The sequence below is a fragment of the Mauremys reevesii genome, linkage group 3 (genome assembly GCF_016161935.1).
Source record: "Mauremys reevesii isolate NIE-2019 linkage group 3, ASM1616193v1, whole genome shotgun sequence".
Classification (NCBI taxonomy): domain Eukaryota; kingdom Metazoa; phylum Chordata; order Testudines; family Geoemydidae; genus Mauremys; species Mauremys reevesii.
In genome coordinates, this window is record NC_052625.1 from 112,288,228 (window position 1) to 112,311,146 (window position 22,919).

General features: G+C 41.4%; 1 protein-coding gene across 20 annotated transcripts in view; it reads left to right on the forward strand.

Annotated features, from left to right (window-relative positions):
- The window catches only part of EPB41L2 (erythrocyte membrane protein band 4.1 like 2), a 270,772-nt gene that overhangs the window by 219,319 nt on the left and 28,534 nt on the right, over nt 1-22,919 (forward strand). For 19 of the 20 annotated variants that reach the window (XM_039530116.1, XM_039530131.1, XM_039530132.1 and 16 more), the window contains 3 exons: nt 83-180; nt 5,890-6,062; nt 15,316-15,500. In XM_039530116.1, coding sequence (XP_039386050.1) covers nt 83-180; nt 5,890-6,062; nt 15,316-15,500 — 456 coding nt within the window. Of the gene's footprint in view, nt 1-82; nt 181-5,889; nt 6,063-15,315; nt 15,501-17,307; nt 17,944-22,919 lie in introns of all 20 variants that reach the window. The other variant, XM_039530136.1, reaches the window with a different exon arrangement.

Consider the following 22,919-nt stretch of genomic DNA (forward strand, 5'->3'; position numbering starts at 1 on the left):
GTAATGGAAATGTCTGAACTCACTCAGCCTGCTAAGCTAGCCAGCTTTCAGGAAATGTGTTAATTTTGTGGCTCCTTTCCAGCTGGAACAGTTTGAAAGCACCATTGGGTTCAAATTGCCAAACCATCGGGCTGCTAAAAGGTTATGGAAGGTTTGTGTGGAGCACCATACTTTCTACAGGTAAATACTCAGTCTTATCCCCCTTCTTCTAAAAGTCAAAACTATTTTTATTTTTCTCAGGAAAGTGTCTGTGTGTGAGACTATATTTTCTCCACTTGTTTTGCATCCAGTTCTGGCTCCCATTGAAACATGTGAAAGATACACATAGATCACTGATCCTAAACTATTAATTTTTAATATCTTAGATAAAAGGTTAATTAAATTCAACTTTATAGCTCAATTCCTACTTGACCATCCAGATCTGCATGAGTCAGAATGTAGCTCGCTAAGATTTCAGTTTGTGCAGCAGCTGAACACCTGAGAGGAAACCAAAACTTGCAAGAACCAAGCCACTGTCTGGATAGGAGGCCTTTTTAAGCATCAGGTCCCCTTATCACTGGACACTATATGCAGTAGTAGTTGGGACCACATGCTGCCATCTTTTCAGTGTGTACTTGCTAAAGACTTCTCTAGTTACTGGGGCAGGGACTTGAACTTGAGGGTCTCTTGTCCTATGTGAGTGCCCCAGCTAGCAGGCTATAGAGTAATTCTCACGCGCTTTCCTTGCCCAATGATTATCAATTGTCATTCATAATAGCAATTCTTAATCATTAGAGCAGGGAATGAGAGTGAAAATGGCTCTATAGGTGCTACTTGGAGCACACACCTATGATGTCGGAGACCAGGTTTAAGCCCCGATCCAATTACTATTTATAAAAAGTAGAACAGCTTCAATAGGAGAGAATGAGAATATCCCATAGCCCAGTAGCTAGGCCACTCTCCTGCAGTTTAGGAGACCGAAGTTCAAATCCCTTTTCCTCATGAGGCAGAAGGGGGAGTTGAAACTTGGTCTCCCATATCCTGGGTGAGTACCCAAATCATTGGGTCAAAGGTGATTGGGGGGAGCCTCCTCCCCCGTTCCTGCTTCTTTTCATGATTCTTTTCCTTAGCTTTTGTAGAAATGCCCAAAATTGAAACAAAATTTCAAGTTCAATCAAAACAAAATATTTCATCTTGACCCAGAGGAAAAAAAATTACTTTTTTTGATTTTCAAGGATTTTTTTTTGAAAAATTTTCTCTTCAGTTTGATCTGAAAATACCTTTTTCAATTTTTCAGAATTGCCAGTAAACCAAAAACATCTATTATTTATCCAGCTCTAGTTTGCATGCTAGTTATATACCCAACTACAACTACATTAAGAATATAACCACTGCATTTCCCATGGGAATATATGCACTTGCTAATTGTATTGAGATATCTTGTTTGCCCTCCCAGACTTTCAAGGAATGCTTTATTTTCAAATTTACTGTCAAATTTCTCCTGAAAACAGGAAATCTTCCTGTACATGATTAAATTGTATACTTACATTTACACTGTAGCAGCCCAGAATCTATTAAGTAAAAGGACAGCCTGTATTTTGTGCAGTACTTGTCACAAGGAGTGAACAAGTTGCCCTTTTTAAATGCTTTCTTCAGAAAAAATATACCCCAACAATTCACTATGCTGTATTTCAGAAAATAAACCTGCTCACAAATAAATTTAAGTTGAGAGATATTGCAGTTATTGTTTAGCCTCCTATTAGTAACTCTCGAACAAACATGTTCCTCTAATATGTTTCAGCTCCTTCCACCTTTTGGAATATTTAAAAGTGGGTAATGTGAGATTACTCCAGATTGACAGTGTACACTCTCATAAGCCTTGCAGTGAACATAAAAGCAGTTAAATAATATAGCCATCTCGCTAGACAGCTTTTTGTGGCAGATGTATATTTTCTAATGGGAGCGATGTTGTTATAGTGGATCGCAAATTAACTATGAGTCAACATAATTCTGGAATGCATTAGCAGGAGTGTTGTGAGCAAGACATGAGACATAATTATTCTACTCTACTCAGTGCTAATAAGGCCACAACTGGAGTACTTTGTCCAGTTCTGGGCACCATACTTTGGGAAAGACATGGACAAATTGGAGACAGTCCAGAGGAGAGCAGTAAAAATTATTAAAAGTCAAACATGATTTATGAAGAAAGATTGAAAAAAAACGGGGTTTGTTTAGTCTGGAGAAGACTGAGTGGGGAACATAATGATATTCAAGTACGTAGAAGGTTGTTATAAAGAGAAGGGTGATAAATTGTGCTCCTTATCCACTGAGGACAGGATAAGAAATAATGGACTTAAATTGCAACAATGGAAATTTAGGTTAGACATTAGGAAAAACCTTTTAACAATAAGTGTAGTTAAGCACTGGAACATATACTTAGGGAAGTTGTGGAATCTACCTCATTAGAGGTTTTTAAGAAGAGGTTAGACAAACACTTGTCTAGATAGTCCTGCCTCAGTGCAGGGAAGTGGAGTAGATGACATATCGAGGTCCCTTCCAGTTCTAAATTTCTATGATTCTAATATTAGCTTTAGCCAATTATATTAATTGGCAGTAGAAATTGGAATTTCCCTTCTCAGCCATACCTCCTCCTCTAATTTTTATTTTTAAAGAAAATCATGCTTTGCCATTTGCGCTGTTAAGTTTCAGCAGTGAATCACTAAATACATAATTTAGAAAACATTCCATTTTGAAAGCAGTTCATAGTGTGTCACACCTGATGCACTGTCTGAGGAAATTTAACATTGGACACTATAAACCTCACAAGCATATAAAGCATGGAAGGTTTTCTAATTAATAAAAATGCATTGTCAATATGCAATATGTGATTTTTCTCAAACTGAATATGAAGGTATGAAAATCTAATCATTTGGTGAGTGCAATCCATGACCAGGAGTGACATGCAGCACAGGCCTCTCTGCTGCATTGCTGGGATAAATCAGTGTTCTTGAAATGATTCATACCATTGAAATAGTTTGAAATGTGCTTGATGATTTATATTTTGTCATTATTAAATTAGAATCTAGTCCAAAATAGGAAAGAATTCGTTGAGATTTTTGATCAGTTGAGATTTTTAAGAGGTAATTTGCAACTGTAAATGTTTTCAGAGGCATTTTATATTTATCAGAATATCTTCCACAGAAATAGCACAGAATTCAGTTGGATTTCATTCCAACCAGAAATAGATTTTTCTAGTCAGGAATGGTATTATAACAAGTACTAAGCTTCAAATACTCTCACCATCATATACTTCCACTGATGTCATCAGGCAGAAAATCCCCAGAACCTCTCATCAGGATTTTAAAATAAATAAATCCAGATCTGTTTTCTCTCATTGAATGCCAGAAATAAACAGTATCACAACTGTTACAGCCCAAAAATGTTTAATGTTTTTTTCCCTGCTCCTGCCACGTGTTCTGTGTATACTGCATGAATTCACACATACAATTCAACTTCCAGGTGTAAGGAAAACTCTTTTCATAAGGTTAGTAATTCCTCATAGATAACTGAAGACCTGTGTTAACGTAAGCTTTGTACATTGGATGTTATCCCTCTTAGTTTAAAAGATGACTTACCAAACTTTGTACATACACTATTAAATATGAAAACAAGCCAATTTGTGCCCTTCTTTTATAATATTTATGGAAGTTCAAACCGTATAGAATTCTAGTTATATTTCCAGTAAGTAACAATCCACTTAAGAACTGCTGTCAAACTGGGTATCTACTCTGCTCTTCGCAGGTGGTCTTAGTCTTCAGCTTTGAACCATACCATATACAGAAAGATTGTGTGTGTATACCCATGTATAAATTATCACATATAGTAGTTGTGATGTTGTATTTGAAATTTTCATTTTTTAGTGTCTTCCCAGAACTTCTTGCACTGATGTAACCATAGCTTTGTCAGTTATTACGTGTAATTAAGCTTGAAATATAAAATATCCTTTAAAATACGCTTAATCAGGAAGTAATTAGTTCTCTTGTTTTTTCCTTATTAAAGGATTAAAAGTTTATCTCAGCAGGATAGAGGGAAAAAAGGCAGTTAATGCTATAGCCTTGCCAAGATTGGAAAACAAAGAACAGTAACAACCCTGGAAATATATTCTCTGCCTTTTTTCTCCTCATTCCAAAATACTTACTTTAGGAAACACTGTATTGTCAATGAGAATTTACAGAAATTATCGAGGCAGGATTGTGGTATAAGGCTGTCCTCACAATCAAAGAAGGAAAACTCAAGATGGTTAGTAGTTCTGCTGTATAAGCATCCTAAAATAGGAGGGGGTGCAAATTAACCTTTCATAAAGATGGCCACCATTTTTGCTTACTTATCTGAGGAAGGAATCCTTGCAATCGTAATTGAAGATCTTAAAAATATATTTTGAACTTAGATGCTTCCTGAGGAATTTGCAGAATCTACAGGGAATGCTCAGATGCTTTATCTAAATTCACAGAGGACTTCTAAAGGTTTCAAATATTGCTGTAGGGGAGTCTCTAAAAGGGACCAGATTAGAAACGGCAGCAGTAAGAGCCTTTGTAGATAAATGTGGATTCTGTGCTGCAAGATTCAGGAATTAATAGGCTCTCCAGTTTTTGTGACAGCATTGTTTTTCTGAATTCAGGTTATCCCAAACTTATTACAATGTGGACCACAGCTTAGTAGAGGAGATTGTCCACAAGGACATTTCTTTTCCCATTAGTCCTTGTATAATAGCCATATGGCATCTAAAGCAGTTGCATTCATGAGAAAATATTAAGGAACATACTTGTATAATTTTCAGCTGTCTATAATGCATAAATATTTTGTTTTTAAAAAAAAGTCACATGATCTACTTCTCTTTATTTCCCTCTCCACTGGTTTTTTTCTTTTTCTTTTTTGGATTCCCTGTTGCATTTATGATTTGTCACAGCATTCTTTGCCGATGCCTAGGCATCTGGTCCTCTCATCCCCCTGCTTCTCTGGATAGTCCTTCCTTGATGTGCCACCAGTTCCAGTCCTATTGGTGATCAGCTCCTGTTTCTTCTCTTCTAATATGTAACAGTGACAACTAGGCTGGCTGCTCCTCATTTCCAACTACTTCTACAAGTAATAGATCTCTCTCTTTTGCAATAAAGAGCCTGGATATCAAAAGAAGTAGCTAGAAACAAAGAGACTCAGCATCACATGACCAGCCAGTTCTTCATAGACCACAGTTCTGGAACTGTCAGAGTTTGCAACATGAAAAACCTTAAAGTTGGTATAGGCATTGAATGCTAAAGCTGTGGGCACCAAACAAATAATGTAAGATCTATATCAGTTGAGATGCTTTGAGTAATTTTCCAGGGATTTAGCATGTTATCATTTCTTTGTGTTGCTGGACCATTACTGGGTTTTTTCCCTCTGCCTTGCTCAAACAGAACTTTTAATCTTTTTTTCAGTTATCAGTATCTTAAATGAAAACACCAATCTTCTATTTTCTAGAGCATTGGTCGTTTAACAGCAGTTAATAGCATCTGGCTAGTGTCACTAATTTCTATTGTTGAAATACAGTAGAACCTTGCTAATTCTCAGTGATATCTGGCAGACCAATAGCAAATTTGTGAATATCATGATTAGCAATTAAAGTTAAAAAAATAATTAAATTAAATGTAATCCTCTGCAAAATTTATTAAATTTAGTTATTTTGATACTTGTAGCTTAATTTTCTTTGTACTTTTTTGCAAGATAAGACCAACTTTACAAACTTTTAACAATCTTATATGCTATGTTTATCTGAAGCTTGAATTTTATCATTAAATAATTTTTCTTTCCAAATTAACTCATAGTATGATGAGCAGTTATGAAATTACTTTTATTCTCATATTTGTCTTTTAGACTTGTATCACCAGAACAGCCTCCTAAGGCAAAGTTCCTGACCTTGGGTTCCAAGTTCCGCTACAGTGGCCGTACGCAAGCACAGACACGGCAGGCTAGCAACCTTATAGACAGACCAGCTCCGTACTTTGAGCGCACCTCAAGCAAACGTGTCTCCAGGAGTCTTGATGGAGGTAAGATTCTGATAAGGAGATATCATGTATTACTTGACAGGTTCATTGCATCTTGATGCTTTCTAAGTTCAGTTTATAACTGTAGAAAATGCTAACATCTGCATGCCTAGAACGTTAATAATCAGACTTTATTAAATTTGCAACTCAATTCTACAAATTCATGTGTGTGTTGACTGCTAACCATATTACACCTATTCCCAGGTGCTTTGTGAAAGCATTTTCTGCAATTCCTAATGTGTTGCTGTTTTTGTGTTTGTCTTTGGGGGGAATAACTTTTTTAGCAGTGATGCTGTCGCTGTGCTAACGTTGTGAGCTGTAAATCTTTTTGAAAAAGCTTTGTAGAGGAAATACAAATTTTGCTAAGCCAGACCTTTCTTTAAAGGTTTACTACACACATTACAAGTAATTATAGTGGACATTTAAAAATAACATTGGTATGTCTACTTGCCCAGTCTCTTAATGAAGAAATGTTAAGCATGGAATTAGACCAAAACACAGGACTTCTGGGAGCCAGCAGGGGAAAATGGATGCTTAGATCTGGAGTTCGTGCTCAGGCCCACAAAAATCCACCAACATCCACTATATTAAGGCCACAGATTTTTTGTCTCTGGGTGGTTCATTCTGTTCTTTAACATCCTAGTAGCAAATTGACCTGGTTTTTAACCCCTCTCCCTCCCGGGATTCCCCACAAATCACAAAGAAACAGGATCTCTTTCAGCCCTGTGCAGGGCAGCATGGCAGGACTCAAGGAGTGCCTAGAAGGCCTGGATCAAGTCTACCAAATTTGAAAGCAGATATCCAAAGAACAGATCCTACTTTAAGGAAATATCAAGGATATCTCTGAAATTAAAGCCGTGATTGCACCACAACAGCTGAGTTTGCAGAGGCTATCCTCCAGCACTGGGGAGGCAGAAACTAGAATCTCTACTTTAGAAGACAATATGGGCTCCGTTAGGATCACTAGACACAAACAACGTCTGATCCAAAAGCTACATGATGAAATCAATGACCTGGAAGGCCAGTCCAGAAGATTTGAGAGTGGCTGGGTACCCTGAGGAAGTAGAAAAGGACAAGCCAGTAGAATTTTTGTCTAAGATACTTTTCTTACACCTTGATACAGACCTGGTCCTAGAAAGAGCCTGTTGCTCCCCAACCCTCAACTAATGCTAAGCCCCTCTAGCTTCTCTTCTCTGTCTAAACTCATGAATTCCCCTAGATATACCTCACCCTACCCATAGCCCTAAGTTTTGGTGGGCACAGCATAAAATGTTTGCTGGGACACTTCCCCCTGTGAGTACCTGTGGCTAATTTACTTACATGTGTTTCTTGGAACATAAAAGGAATTGGTCACCCTATGAAAGGGAAAAACGGTGTCTCACTTAGGAAACTTGAAAGCTGGTATTATATTTCTCCACGAAACACACCTCATTGAGTCTGAGCCTGAAAAGCTTAAAGGCTGGATTGGTGATGGCATTTGTGGTAATTACTCAGCCAAGTCTAGGGGGGTGGAAGTGTCAATCCTGTTCCGTTTAAAAAAAAAAAAAAAAAAAAAAAACCTGAGTACACAAATCCTATCAACTGGCAAAGACATGGAGGGAAGATTTGTAATAGTTAAAGTTTGCATCTCCATTGTTACATATATTCTTGTAACCCCCAACAAAGATGATCCCTCTTTTTTCAATCAATTATTTTCGAGACTGACTCCCTTCCCCTGCCCCCTCCCCCTGAAAATATGACTTTAGTGTAAAAAGCTTGTAGAAGAAAAAATACAATTTTCCTTTAAGACCAACAACAGCCCTTCAGTTTCACAGTTGGACTTATAAGACACTTTCAAGTCATATTTAAGGAACAGGATAATATTTTACCTCTCTCACAAAAGAGCGAGGCAGACTGAACTGACGAATGTAATGAAAAAGCCAATGAGGCAGACCTCAGCTATGCTGATTCTCCCTCTTCAGATAAACTCCAATCTCTGATATGAAATTAATAAAATAACCTTAGCTCAAACTGAATTTGCTTTGTTTAGATTAAAACAGATGTACTGGGAATCTATTACTGCATAGATTTTAATTCACTAAAAGCTAAAATCCCTTCAGTTTGCTCAAGTCAGGCCAGATACCAATAAAAAATGTGTTGATGAACAATTATCCAAATAAAAGCAGCAAAGAGTCCTGTGTCACCTTATAGACTAACAGATGTATTGGAGCATGAGCTTTCGTGGATGAATACCCACTTCATCGGATGCATGTAGTGGAAATTTCCAGGGGCAGGTATATATAAGCAAGCAAGAAGCAGGCTAGAGATAACGAGGTTAATTCAATCAGGGAGGATGAGGCCCTCTTCTAGCAGTTGAGGTGTGAAAACCCAAGGGAGGAGAAACTGCTTTTGTAGTTGGCTAGCCATTCAGTCTTTGTTTAATCCTGAGCTGATGGTGTCAAATTTGCAGATGAACTGGAGCTCAGCAGTTTCTCTTTGAAGTCTGGTCCTGAAGTTCAGGAGGTTTCTCCAGGGACTGGAGAACCCCTTCCCAGAAGTCAGATACCCTACACTGGCATGGGATCTCAACTTGGTGCTCAGATGCCATACAGCCCCCAACCCCCCTTTTGAACCTCTGGCTACCCTGCTCCCTTCTATACTTGTCTATGAAAGCAGCCTATCTTGTAGCCATTATTTCTGTTTGAAGAGTTGTAGAAATGGGGCTCTAATGGCATATACGCCCTTCAAAGCCTTTTTTTAAGGATAAGGTCATCTTGTGACCACATCCTAAGTTCTTACCAAAGGTGTCCTTGGACTTCCACATAGATCAACCTATCCTTTTTCCAGTTTTCTTCCCTAAGTCACACCAAGATAAAGGAGATGCGGCATTACATACACTTGATGTCAGGAGGGCATTAGCCGTCTACCTAGACAGGACTAAGCCCTTTGGAAAATCTCCCAGCTTGTTTCTCTCCATTGTGGACAGAACTAAGGAATCTCCAGTTTCCAAGCAAAGGCACTCTAGATGGATATCTGACTGCATTACCTACTGCTATCAGTCTCATGGTCTTCAACCTTCTTCTAGAGTATTAACTCATTCCATGAGATCTTTCTCTACTTCAGTAGTCTTTCTTAAGGATGTTCCCATCACAAAAATATGTAGAACCATGACTTGGACCTCCATTCATACATTTTGTGAACTCTATGCACTTACTCACACCTCAGCTTCTGATGCCATGTTTGGCTCTACTGTACTATCTTCAATATTAGACTCAACTCTGAAGCCCCACCCCTCCGTAGAGAGTACTACTCAGTAGTCACCTGGATAGGAGCACCTATAGGATACTAATCGAAGAAGAGAAGGTTACTCACCCTGTGCAGTAACTGTGGTTTTTTGAGATGTCCCCCTATGAGTGCTCCACTACCAATCCTCCTCCCTTCTGATTTGGAGTTCTTTACAGTGGAGCTCTGCAGTAGAGAAGGAATTGAGGGCAATTTGGATGCACAGCTCTGTATAGCCACGGTGCTGGACAAGAGGCTGCAGGAGGCATGTGCACAGCCGAACAGACACTGCTACCTCAAATCTCCGATGTGAGGTGCATGGGGTGCATGCGCACATAGAGTGGAGCATCCATAAGGACACCTAACATTCTCTTAGTTGTTGTAAAGGCCTTCACGGCTGCCATGAATATGCACAAGAATGTCCATCCTTTTCCATATCTAAACTTCCTCATCCTAATAATGTTGGGGTGTCCTTATCCTATAGGTTAGTATATTAATTATCCCAAGCTTATAAGCATATACATCAACTGGTTACTATAGGAATATGTGGTTGGGCATCTGATGATGTTCCTATCTAAAAATACCCTAAACTGGTACCAACTGGCTTGTTGCAGTTACCTATCAGCAGTTTTATACTTAGTTTCAGCAAAATCAGATATTGCAAAACTCTGTCTTGTGACTTAGGGTGACTGCTGGTTAACTCACTTCTGCTAACTATACTGAAGAACTATGGTAAAGCTGCTTGGCCTCATTCTTACGCTCAGCATTTAAGCTTGGACCTATAGGTTTCTTGTATTACTGACTCATTATGTATATCTTTATCATGTGGTAACCCAGGGGTAGGCTACACTCTCTCGCGCGTATGCGCGCGCGCGCTCTCTCTCTCTCTCTCTCTCCTCCCTCCACCCCTTTCCTCTCTGTCCGATCATTCATTTACTATCCCCTTTACCTACCTTTCAGGCTTTTCTTTGGCCTTCTGTACTCTGTGCTACTTTTTCTCTTCTGCTTCTCCTTTTTTTCTGAAAAGGAGTAATTCTGGAGATTAGTTTATGATCTTACTTTACTAAGAACCCCAAACTGGGGTTTAATAACAAAATGATCAGTACTACATAATTGTACATGAAAATCTCTTTAGCTGGTTAATAATTCTATTTGTTATATTATTCATTGCCCTTAATAATAATAGAATTATTATTAAGGGCAATGAATAATATAACAAATAGAGCCCTCTGCCCCTCCCCACAGGAGCTGCAGTGGCATGTCCCTTCTCCGGCTCTTACATGGAGGTGCGGCCAGGTGGCTCTGCTTGCTGCCCCAGCTGCAGGTACCGCCCCTACAGCTCCCATTGGAGCGTGTAGAAGCTGGAGAGGGGCCATGCTGCAGCTCTGGGAGCTGCATGGTGCGACGCCCAGGCCGGAGCGGGGGCGAGTCACTTGTGCGGCCCCCAGCCAGAGCGGGTCTGAGCTGTGTGGTCCAGCCCCGACCCAGCTCCCCAGCTGGGGTGGGGCTGAGTTGCAGATGCGGCCTGCGGGCCAGCTTAAAATGGCTTGTGGGCCGAATCTGGCCGCGGGCTGTAGTTTCCCCACCCCTGGTCTATCCTGTCAGCTAAAACACTAAATATGCTCTGATACACCGGTGCTAATGAGGCAGTGGCTGTAGTGAAGCTTTACTTCATTCAGTATATACATTAAAAGATATTTTGGAATCAGCATATAGATCGGGGTGAGCAAACTACGGCCCCCGGGATTGCCACACCCATGGCACCGCGGGTCCTGCACCGTTCCCAGAAGCAGATGGCACCATGTACCTGCGGCCCCTGGGGGCGGGGCCAGAGGGCTCTGTGCACTGCCTTCGCCTAGAGGCCCCGCACCCTGCAGCTCCCATTGGCCAGGAATGGGGACCCGCGGCCAATGGGAGCTTCGGGGGAGGTACCTGCAGGTGAGGGCAGCGCATAGAGCCCTCTGCCCCTCCCCACAGGAGCTGCAGGCATGTGGTGCCAGCCACTTCCGGGAGCAGCACAGTGTGGGGCCAGGGCAGGCAGAGATGCTGCCTGAGCCTTGCTGTGCACCGCTGCCACCCCAGAGCTGCTCCTGGTAAGCAGTGCTGAACCCTCCCTGCACGCCTCCTGCACCCTAGCCCTCTGCCCCACATCCCGAACCCTTCCTGTACCCCGCACCCCTCCTGCACTCTAGCCCCCTGCTGGCCCCTTCTGCACCCCAACCCCCTGCCCCAGCCCTACATTCATGGCCCCACTCAGATGTGGCCATTGGGCCAAAAAGTTTGCCCACCCCAGTATAGATCATATTCCATATGTATTTGTATATTGATTGAAAAATTCTACTCAACGTTCATATGAATGCATAAAAAATTGATGCATATGTGCAGTCTTTTTAAATATGACTTGTTCAGATCAAAATCTATTTTCAACAAACCACAGTAATAGTAAAGGTTTGAGGAAGCTATACTAAACTAAAGATCTATTAGAATGGAAATACTTGGCCTTAAGTGTCGTCGTTATATGTTGGGTACACAATACTTCACATTTTCGTAGCACTGTACAGATATGAACTAATCATCCTCAGCACCCCTGTAAAGTATCTCATGTTCTTCCTTGAGTGATTGTCCTTATGTGTTCCATTGTTGGTAAGTATATACCCCGTGCTCTCGAGATTGAAATCCTTTGGCTAGCAACTTGCATTGGGTTCCACCTGCACCTTGAGTGATGTCACACCATTCCCCCCCCACACACACACACACACTCCAATTGGTGGCATAAGGGGTGGAGTGAGGCCAGCCTCCCCTGAGTTCCTTCTTACTGCACATGGGGATGTCTTTATCTCCTGCAACTTGGCTAGCTTTGTTTGTATGAGTTAGCCGTTACTGTAGTTGAACTCAGCTACTTTAGTTGTAGTTAGTTGACAGGTCTTTTGATAACTTTGGTTGGTTTTTTGTTTTGTTTGTTTTTTTTAATAAACTAGGTACTGAGCTCCAGCCGTAATGACTGAGCCCAGATCCTCCAGTTTTGAATAGTGCCCTTCATGTGAGTCAGCCATGCTTCTTAGTGATGGCATACCATGTTTATTTTGTTTAAGTGAGGGGGCATATCGTTGAAGTGCTCAACCTATAGATTACTTTGAAAATGAACTCAGAGACACTTGCCTGAAACTTTTCTTATAAGACCAGTTCATGAGATATCACTTTGATGCAGGCACTGAGGACCCTCTCAGAATAGAGCGGCCTTCATCCAAGAGTGCTCTGGTGAGTGTTACCCTGGAACTGAGGCATGTCCTACCCAGAATTTGATCAAGCTAATTGCAGCCATATTGTGTGCATTCAGCCCCCATTAATTAATAAAATAGAACACCACATAGTTAAGGGTTAATTTAGACAAGCAGGGCTTTTGGAGGCAAGGTCAAATATTAGCTGCAGGCTTGCAGTTTCTGCTAATCAGAATGCGAGGAGGGGAGAAAAGGGTCAGCAAATTATGAGACTGAAAGAAAATAAATGGATGGAGACCTTGAGTTTGGAGGACTTTGATATAGACGCTTATTATGGTTAAGATTGTTAGAAATGTTTTGTTGATAAGTAGTTGATTGAAGTTAGGAGAAGTGATGACCCAGTAGGGGTCAGTATGAGCTATGTGTGTTGTAAAAAATAGTTTATAAAAAGACTAGATAATAGTGTGTGCTTTGGAGCAGTTCTCTTAAGCTGTCCCGAGAGACTTTTTCCTGACCCCCATACTCCCCAACTGGGAAGCGACCAGCCATCGCTGGCCTGCTACTAATTACTCAATACCATCTCAGATTTTAGGTACACCTCTACCCAGATATAATGCTGTCCTTGGGAGCCAAAAGAATCTTACCGCGTTATAGGTCAAACCGTGTTACAATGAACTTGCTTTGATCCGCCAGAGCGCTTAGCCCCGCCGCCCCAGAGCACTGCTTTACCGTGTTATATCCGAATTTGTTATATCGGGTTGCGTTATATCGGGGTAGAAGTATAATTATTGGATGTTCTAAACCTATTGCTTATGTCTGTGTGTGCTTAAATCTAATCAATAGTAGTTTTAGATAAGATCATGCTTACTTGTACTAATCTTTCATCAGCCGGAAGCACTGTGTTCCCATTGATTTAATCCTGACATCACCTGGAGTGAAACAGTTAAGTTACCACAGCTTTGGGTTCTGAAAACCATGGGTAACCAGAGTGAGCTTTGACTCTCTGCTGTAAACTCCCAAGCATCTTCTTTGTAAAAGACCCCTCAAATCTTTGTGACTGGCTTCTGAGAGGTGTGACTGGCTTCTGCAAAAGAGCACCGGCATAAATCACTTTCCCAGGCACCCGATAAAATAAGGAGTTTAAATTCTCACTGACTTTTAATGGGAATTAGGCACCTAACTGACATTTGTGCCTTTGACAATCTTCCCCTGTAACGTGCACTGCAAGACATTCTCGTCTTGGTTGACACTAAGTCAGTAAAACTTTCTTGGGTAATTTTGCAACTTCAAGCCAATCAAATGTTTAAGATCAGATGACCCCTTGTTAGTCCCAGTCCTGGAGCATCCTGCTTCCAGCAGTCAACACTCCCATCTGGCCCCTCCTCAGTCCTTTGTTCTTGTTCCCAGGCAAACATTGTCACCGTGCCCTCCTCCTTAACCCTTTGTTTTCCAGCTGGTCAAATCTGGCTGGCTTCCTAAGTAGGGGGGGCCATCCATGTCATTAATTGCTAGGTGCCAAATGCTTGGGCAATTGGAGTGGCCATTGTCTTCTCGAACTCTCCATGGTCATGGGGGCCAGGCCCCAGGCAGCTACGAGTCGGTCAAACCTGTATCTCTACAAAGGAAAACAGCCTTTTCCCACCACCTAGTTAATTAGGCCCCATGCAGGGGAAACTGAGGCACACACAATATTCATACAAAATATTATGAAAAATTCCCACTCTGTCACAGCTACCATTTCTGTTAGCTTTCTTGGCTTGTGTAATCCTGTCAGAATTCTTCACCCATGTATATTTATTCTTCTGGCCACTTTTCACTGTTCTCTTGCATCTCTTCTCAAGGGTGTACTTATTTTATGGTGACCAGATGTCCCGATTTTTTTTTACAGTCCCAATATTTGGGGATTTGTCTTATATAGGCCCTTATTACCCCTCACCCTCATCCTGATTTTTCATACTTGCTGTCTGCTCACCCTAACTTATTTAAACATTTTTAATTTCAGGTTGAATGTCTGCTGCATTATTGCCAGTGTTTTGGCTGAGCCAGCTGGTCTTAGAGCTCCTCCTGCTGGTTAACACTATTATAGTGATTCTAGCTGTCAGAATAAAATTGATTCAGTATCTCTAATGCCTTTTGTGTTTGTTACATCATACATCAAATATACATATTAAGTATTGCCAGTAACTAGCTAACAGGAATGGGTAAACCAAATTGGATAAAAGAAAAAACTCAAGTTTCTCTCAAGATACAAAGTTTGAAAAAGTGTAACTTTTTTATGTTGAACTTTGTGTGTTTCTACAGTGCCTGATTTTCTCTGTGTTCAGAAGTAAAAATACTTTGAGAGAACTATATTCGCATGGTGTTTCTGTATTAGCTGAAAACAGAATATACTGAAAATATCAAATTTGTGCAAGATGGTTTTTATCATGGGTATATAATGATATGTACAGCCTTCTTTGTTCTTGTGGTTTATGTTGTTACCAGATATGTGATGATTTTTTAAATGGCTACTTGACTATAGTATTTTCTCTGTATAGTACACACACATCACAATTAGGAACAGTTACCCATTGCCAGTTGTATAAATGCAGTTAGAATCATACACTTGGGGTGTTATCATAACTTCATTTACTGTTCAGTTACAGAGTTTTCCCCTGGTTTGTTCTTATCCCTAAATGGCTAAGCCGATGTGAAACAGAGTATTTTATGTTCAGAAGTCGTGAAAATAAAACTTTCCAACATACCCAGAATAACCAAAATTTTCTGTTCTCTAATAGCTCCTGTGGGTATCACAGACCAAAGTCTGCTAAGGGACTTTTCTGCTACCACAGTGGGACCTGCTGGTGAAATGGTCTTTGACGATGAAGCTGTTGGACAGACCAAGTTAAAAAATGGCGAAGGCAGAGATAAGGATGGAAGCCCAACTAAAATTCCACAACTGGAATTAACCCAGGATGAAAAGGTATGATGGATTGTAACAGTAAAGATAACTCTTAACTAACATTTAAAGTGGAGTTGTATGTCTTTAAAAATAAGAAGCAGCATACTAGAAGATATTGTTAATAAATTATTTCAAACTCCTCCTTTATGTTTAATCAATATATACACACACAGCGTATTTTATATAACCAAAAGGGAGCAACAAATTGCAAATTTGCATGTGTGACATTCAATTTTGTGAATTTTTTCTTTTAATTGTTGCTACAAGTTAATTTGCCATAATTAGGCACGACGTAAAGACTTCCGGTATATAATTGTTCAAATTGAACTTTCTCTTAACTTACTTTAAGCCACATTTAGCTAGTTTATATAATTTTGACTCTGAACAAGCTTCAAAAAATTGTGCTAGTATATCTGGTATCATACACAACCTGTTATTTGGTTGTATATATTTTGTCTTTTTCAAGTAAATTTCAGTGCTTAACATGGTGCTTGCTTTATTTGCCAACTGCAAAAATCTTTTAAGCTGTCCTTTTATACATCAGTATCAGTTATAGAAACACATTAACTTATTAAAAGAATTTCCATGTAGAACTGATACACAGCTTTCCAGGGAAAGTTGAGTTTGTTGATAGTGGAGAAATTGTAATGCAAGTGGCCATTTACTTGTCTTATTTATTGGAGTTAGCAAGAAGGAGATCATAAACTTTAATTTGGATTTTGTTTTGTGTGCTTTCACATCAGTATTTGTGCCAACACCTCTTTCCAAAATGTAAGCTCAAGCTTTGGAGTTCAGAAATAGTCTGTGTATCTTCTCTGACATGTATTCCTGTTTTTCCTGGCAGACATCCAGAAATTTCCATTGCTATCGTTTTTTTAAAAAACCTTAAGGAATTTTCATTTTGAAAACTGCATTTTTGTGAATTAGGCAAAGGGTACCCAAATCACTGCCCAGGGCACAACATTTGGGCCGTCGAGTCTCCCAATGCAGCTTACAGCCCTGCCCCCCTCATCCTATAACGGCAATGTGAGACCAACATGAACAGCCTCATGTTTTTATTGTCAGGGAACTTAAACAGTTAACTTCTAGTCAGTCAAGGAAGATGTGCACAGTTCTACATTTGATGAAAACTTGTATTTAGGTAAATTAATATGCAAATTCTGGCTCCTGGCAAGATACCAGTGTGGTCCCTCAGAGTCACAAAGCTGGGGCACCTTAGGATAGATTATGCAACCAAGAAAAATTCCTCAGCCATGGGATGGAAAAGCTCAGTGGTTTGGGAAGGGCTTGCATGTTTTATGAAGGTATTCAGTGTAGCTTGCTACATGTACGAGCTCTGCAAATAGCATTTTCTAAATACTATTTCTTTCTTTTTTTTTTTGCTGTTTTTAAATTCCAGAAGAAATGGTAGTAAATCCTAGGATCAAAGTGTCTGCTTGTCTTTTTTACGTGCTGCTGTATACCATGAACTTTCTGCCAAAGCTTTGAACATTTGTTTGCTCCCACCAGTTGTAAGTGACTGCACTTACTACCGTTCAAAAGTGCAAAGTTGGTCACAACCTTAAAACAAAAAATGTGTAATGGGTTCAGATTCAGAATTCTTAAAACTGGACAAATGGGCTAATTTTTTAAATTACATGGGGCTTTTCAATTTTTATTCGGCTTTTATATTGCATTGGTAGTGCTGGCTCTACTTCTGAGTAAAAGGTTTCACTAACTAACAATTTCTTTTTTTCCTCTCTTCTTGTGCATTCTTTCTGCCAACAAACTTACATTTTGTTGTGTTTTCGTATTCAACTGTGGCTGGACTTTTTTTTTTTTTCTTCAGTCCCTTCACATGTATCCACCATCACCACCCCTTCACTGTGTTTCATCCTGTCCCACAAACCTGCCAACTATCCCTGAGATGGACATGCTTTTGGACATTTCAGAGGAAGATCCCTTTCAGGAATATGTCCGTAGCCCCTCAGATTGCTGGGAGTGCAGCCCCATGAGAGTAATACCAACTCACAGTGGAAATGAAGTGACATTGCCTAATATCTTGGAGCCTATGAGACCCCCAGTTAGTCACCAATCTTCTCCTGCAATAGAGGGAAAGCCCCATAAAACAGTTGACTACAAAGATACTGAGTTTAGTTTTTCATTAAGCTTTAGCGAACTCTTTGCTTCTAATTTCCTTTCACTGCTTGATGAGGATGGTTACATCAGTTTTCCTAGCCTCCCCGAGATTTGCATCTCCTACCTCCCACCTGGTCTTCAACACTATGTTCCTATCACCTCTCCCTCATTCATTCCCTCTTTTCTCCTTATCTTTTTGCTGCTTCTCTCTGCTTTTCAGTCTGTTCCTTTCTCACTCACATTTTCCCTTCCTCTCGCTCTGTCCCTCTGCTACCTGGAGCCTAAGGCGACTTCATTGAGCGCCTCTTATGACAATGACCTGAATGACAAAGCAGAGGAAGAGGAGGTGTGTAACTTTGTCACTTAAATGCTGCCACCTGCACATGGACTTTGCATCTGCGCACTGAGGAGCAGTCAACCTTGCACACGTCCTAGTGTACAATATAAATGTCTTTGTAACTGTTCTCATTAATGGTAACTTGCCACTGATATACTGAGGTACTCTAAATATCTGTTTTTTTCTGCATGAACAACTGTGTTGCAACATACATAATTTTGATTATATCCCCTGGGTGCTGTATCTAAGGAAGAATTTTTTTTGTAATTGAAAAGATTTTAGTACATTATTATTTTATTAGACATATTTTGGAATAAGATTAAATAATCAGTAGAATTATTGAGCAACATTCCTCTGTTATACTAATTGTTAAATCAATCATAAACTATTGCCCTTCTCAGTCCATTAACTTGGAAATACAAACATGGAACTGAATCTCAGAGGTTCTGTTAAATCTGTAAAGTAAAAATCTCTTATTTTAATTCAGCAAACTGTGAAAGCTGTAAACAGTGTTCCTTCTTAGTCGTATCCCTGTGGATGCTCCACTTCAGGTGGTGCGCATGCGCCTCTTGAACCCTTGATCATAGATTTCTAGCTAGCACTGTCCATTCAGCCCATGCCTGTGCCCTGTGCCTTTTCATGGCAGACACCAGGGGTGCGTGGACGAATCACCCTTAATTTCTCCTCTACTGCCTTGGCCCGAGACAGAACACTATCCTCCTACAGCGTTCTTGGCCTTTTCTCTTTCTTAGTTAGTTACTTTATAGTTGTAGGTTTCTGTTTAGTGTTCAGTATAATTAGTTAATTTTAGCTGAGAAGACTGTGTTTTCCCCTCCCTTTTATCCCGGAATATGCGTCTTCTCCTGGCAGGGCATGCCTGGTTTGTCATGCTTCAGACACCACCACTCTTGCTAGGAGGCTAAACTCCAAGTGCATGCATTGCCTGGGGGAGTCCCACATCTCTCAGAAGTGTTCCTGCTGTTTGGCCCTTAAGTCCAGGGCTAGGAAGAGCAGGGAAATAAAGCTCAGACTGTTGGCTATGGAACGTTCCCTGCAACTGCTCTGTAAGCCAGGTCAGGAGACACGCCCCACTGCCCCATATATCTGTCCCCAGATACTTCCAGTGCCCCATCAAATTCGGGGCATGCTTCCCCTAAGAAAGGGATATCTTTGGATACTGGGAAGACTCCCAAAAAGAAGAGTGCAGACTTTTTCTAACGAGCCAGCTTCAAAAAAAGACCAGGTCCCTGTCAAGGTCCTCAGTGTCTGATATTACCGTTTAGGCCAAGGACTTGTCCTTGGTACCACGAAGCCTGGAGCTCTAAGGACAGGAGGCACAGCTCTGTTAGGGCACTGTACCCTCCACCAGTAAGGATGGTAAGCTCAGGGTACCATCCATCTCAGCACTGCCATCGGCACCAAGGCATTCTACTGAGCTGTTGGTGTTGTGCACCTTAATCCAGCTATTGGTACCAATGCAAACAGCTCAGCTCGGAGTGTCTATACAAGTAACCTCTGTACCGAGCAAGCATCAGTGCCTGACATCTACAACATCTCAGTTCACCCATCATTGTTGGCACCATCACCTACAGCTATGGCATCCAGTGCCACAGGAGTTCTGATACCTGAAGGACCTCTGTGTCAGACAAACCAGAATCTCTGTTGTCTGGGACCGCCTGTATCTCAGTACTGAGACCTCGGTCTTTGTGTGGCCTCTCTGTGACACAGGACTCTCCTCATCTACATTGGATGTACCCCATGGGAGGATGCAGAGGAGGACAACTCCCAATCGGTCTCCTCAATTTCTGCCAAGAGTTCTTATGTACCCCTTTGGGAAACTGCCCTCGCACAGAGAGGACCTTGTGTGACACCAAGGATGGTGGAACCAACCTTGTATGCCACCCCTGTTCCTTATGGACTCCTGTAGTGGCCATACTGTGATGTGTGTCCTGCCTATCTCAAGCAATTCAACAATCCACGAATACCTTCTCTCAGGGAGACCAGGGTTTCGCGTCCTCCTGTACCCATTCATGACAGGAGGAGACGTTTGAAAAGCAGGAGGCTAGGGCAAATGAGGAAGTTACCCCTGAGATTCCCATTTCACTGTCATCGTCGAAAGAAGCAGTTATGCCTCCACCACCTTCCATGGCTGACAACTTCAGACAATTTCAGGACTTAATTAGAAGGGTAGTGGACACCTTCCAGATCGCTCTGGAGGAGGTCAAAAATCCACAGCACAAGCTGCTAGATATTTTTGCAGTCAGCAACACCCTCCAGACCAGCACTACCTGTTAACGAGGCTCTCCTGGTTCCAGCTAAGACGGCATGGCAGACACTGACCACTGTTCCACCAATGTGCAAAAGGGCGGATAAGAAATACTATGTGCCCCTTAAGGATTCAGCCTTTTATTTTCCTATCCCCCACCTAACTCATGTGGTTATGGCCAAATACAGCCTTACTAATTACAACAAGTTCATGGCATTTATTGAGTATCTGCCACACAACTGCAGGGAGGAATTCCAGTCCATAGTTGCGGAGAGTGAGCTATTGGCCAGAACAGCTCTCCGAGTCCCTAGACTCTCAGACACCTGCTGCCAGATCCATCTCCGTAGCAGTAAATATGCACAGGACATCATGACTTGAACTTTCAGGGTTTCTGATAGAGGTTCAGATCACGGTAGAGGATCAACCCTTTGATGTTCATAAGTTTTTCTCATACACTCTGAATGACTTTCTGTTTCTTGGACATTTACATACCTTATGAGCAAGAAACATTTTAATAGGGCACAGACTGCTCAGACATCGTGCCATGCTCAGTTCTTGGGGTACCACAGACCTGCAGAACTCCTCAGAAAGAGAGACTGATTTCAAGGAAGAGGGCCAACCAACCACCCTTCATGACCACCCAAGCATCATCTAAATAGTAGTTTTGATGAGTTGAGAGTTTGAATCTTCCTGCTCCTCTGATACTTTACTTTAACCTGTGTACTTTAACCTTCTCTTTGGAGACTGTCTTGTCCATTTCCACCAGGCTTTGGAGTGAATCACCAGTGGCTCTTGGAGGTCATAGGCTATGCCATGCAGTTTCTGGCACTTCTTCCCTTCCACTCCCTTCCCTGTCCCTCTTCAGAGACCCCTCTCACAAGCTTCTACTAAGGCAAGAGGTGGAGACTTTCTTCCGATTAGGAGCAATGGAAGTGGTCCCGTCCACTTACAGGGGCAGGGAGTTCTACTCAAAATACTTCCTAGTACCAAAGAAGGATGGAGGTTGGAAGCTGATCTGAGACAGACGAACAAGTTTGTGACACCTCAAAAGTTCAGGATGGTGACTTTGGCAACTATAAATCCTTCACTAGAAGAAGGGGATTGGTTTTCATCCCTTAGTTGACCAGATGCCTACTTCCATATAACTATACGCTCATCACACAGCAGAGATGGACCCATGCCTGCCAATTGGAGGTGGGGGCAGCGGAGTGAAGGCAGCTGGCTTCAGCAGTGCTACTGAGCATGCTTAGTCCATGTGAGCATTCTCAGTACAAGGCAAGCAGCAAATCGGGAGGGGGTTTGTGACCCCCCCACATACCCCATCTCCCCCACCACCACCACCACGTGTCACCACTGTCACACAGGAACTACCTACGATTCACTGTAGTCCAAAATCATTTCCAGTATGGAATGCATCCCTTCGGCCTACCCTCAGCTCCAGTGGGATTTTCAAAGGTTCTGGTGGTAGTGGTGGCTTACCCTTGGCAGGAAGCCATTCTTGTCCTCCCATACCTTGATGACTGGCTACTCAAGGGCAATTCTTTCAAGGCAGTCTTATCGTTCACCCAGAAGGTGCTTGCTCTGTTCAAAGAGTTGGGCCTACAACTGAATATAAAGAAATCCACACTAGTATCTGTACAAAGGATACAGATTATAGGGGCGTTCTTGGACTTGGTGACAGCCAAAGCGTACTGCTCTTTAGACAGATTTCTGGCCATGTCAGGACTGTTGGACAATTCAGGGAAGCTCACAACCACAATAAGGAACTGTCTTCAACTCTTGGGCCATATGGCAAATTGCACCTTGTGACCAATCATGCAAGGCTATGTTTCCACTGCTTCCAGGATTGGCTAAGAGCTGTCTCTTCTCCAACCAGGTACACCTTGGACGGGAGGGTAACAATCTCCTTACACATAAAGAACTTGCTAAATTGGTGGAAGGATCAACCTCAATTTCAGTAAGGCATTTGATATGGTTCCACGGGGGAATTATTAGTTTAAATTGGAAAAGATGGTAATCAATATGAAAATTGAAAGGTGGATAAGGAACTGGTTAAAGGGGAGACTACAACGCGTCGTACTGAAAGGTGAACTGTCAGGCTGGAAGGAGGTTACTAGTGGAGTTCCTCAGGGATCAGTTTTGGGACCAATCTTATTTAATCTTTGTATTACTGACCTTGGCACAAAAAGTGGGAATGTGCTAATAAAGTTTGCGGATGACATAAAGCTGGGAGGTATTGCTAACACAGAGAAGGACCGGGATATCATACAGGAAGATCTGGATGACCTTGTAAACTGGAGTAATAGTAATAGGATGACATTTAATAGTGAAAAGTGTTAGGTCATGCATTTAGGGATTAATAAGAATTTTAGTTATAAATTGGGGACACATCAGTTGGAAGTAACAGAGGAGGAGAAGGACCTCGGAGTATTGGTTGATCACAGGATGACTATGAGCCACCGATGTGATATGGCCGTTTAAAAAAGCTAATGCGGTTTTAGGATGCATCAGGCGAGGTATTTCCAGCAAAGATAAGGAGGTGTTAGTACCGTTATACAAGGCACTGGTGTACCTCATCTGGAATACTGTGTGCAGTTCTGGTCTCCCATGTTTAAGAAGGATGAATTCAAACTGGAACAGGTACAGAGAAGGGCTACTAGGATGATCCGAGGAATGGAAAACCTGTCTTATGAAAGGAGACTCCAAGAGCTTGGCTTGT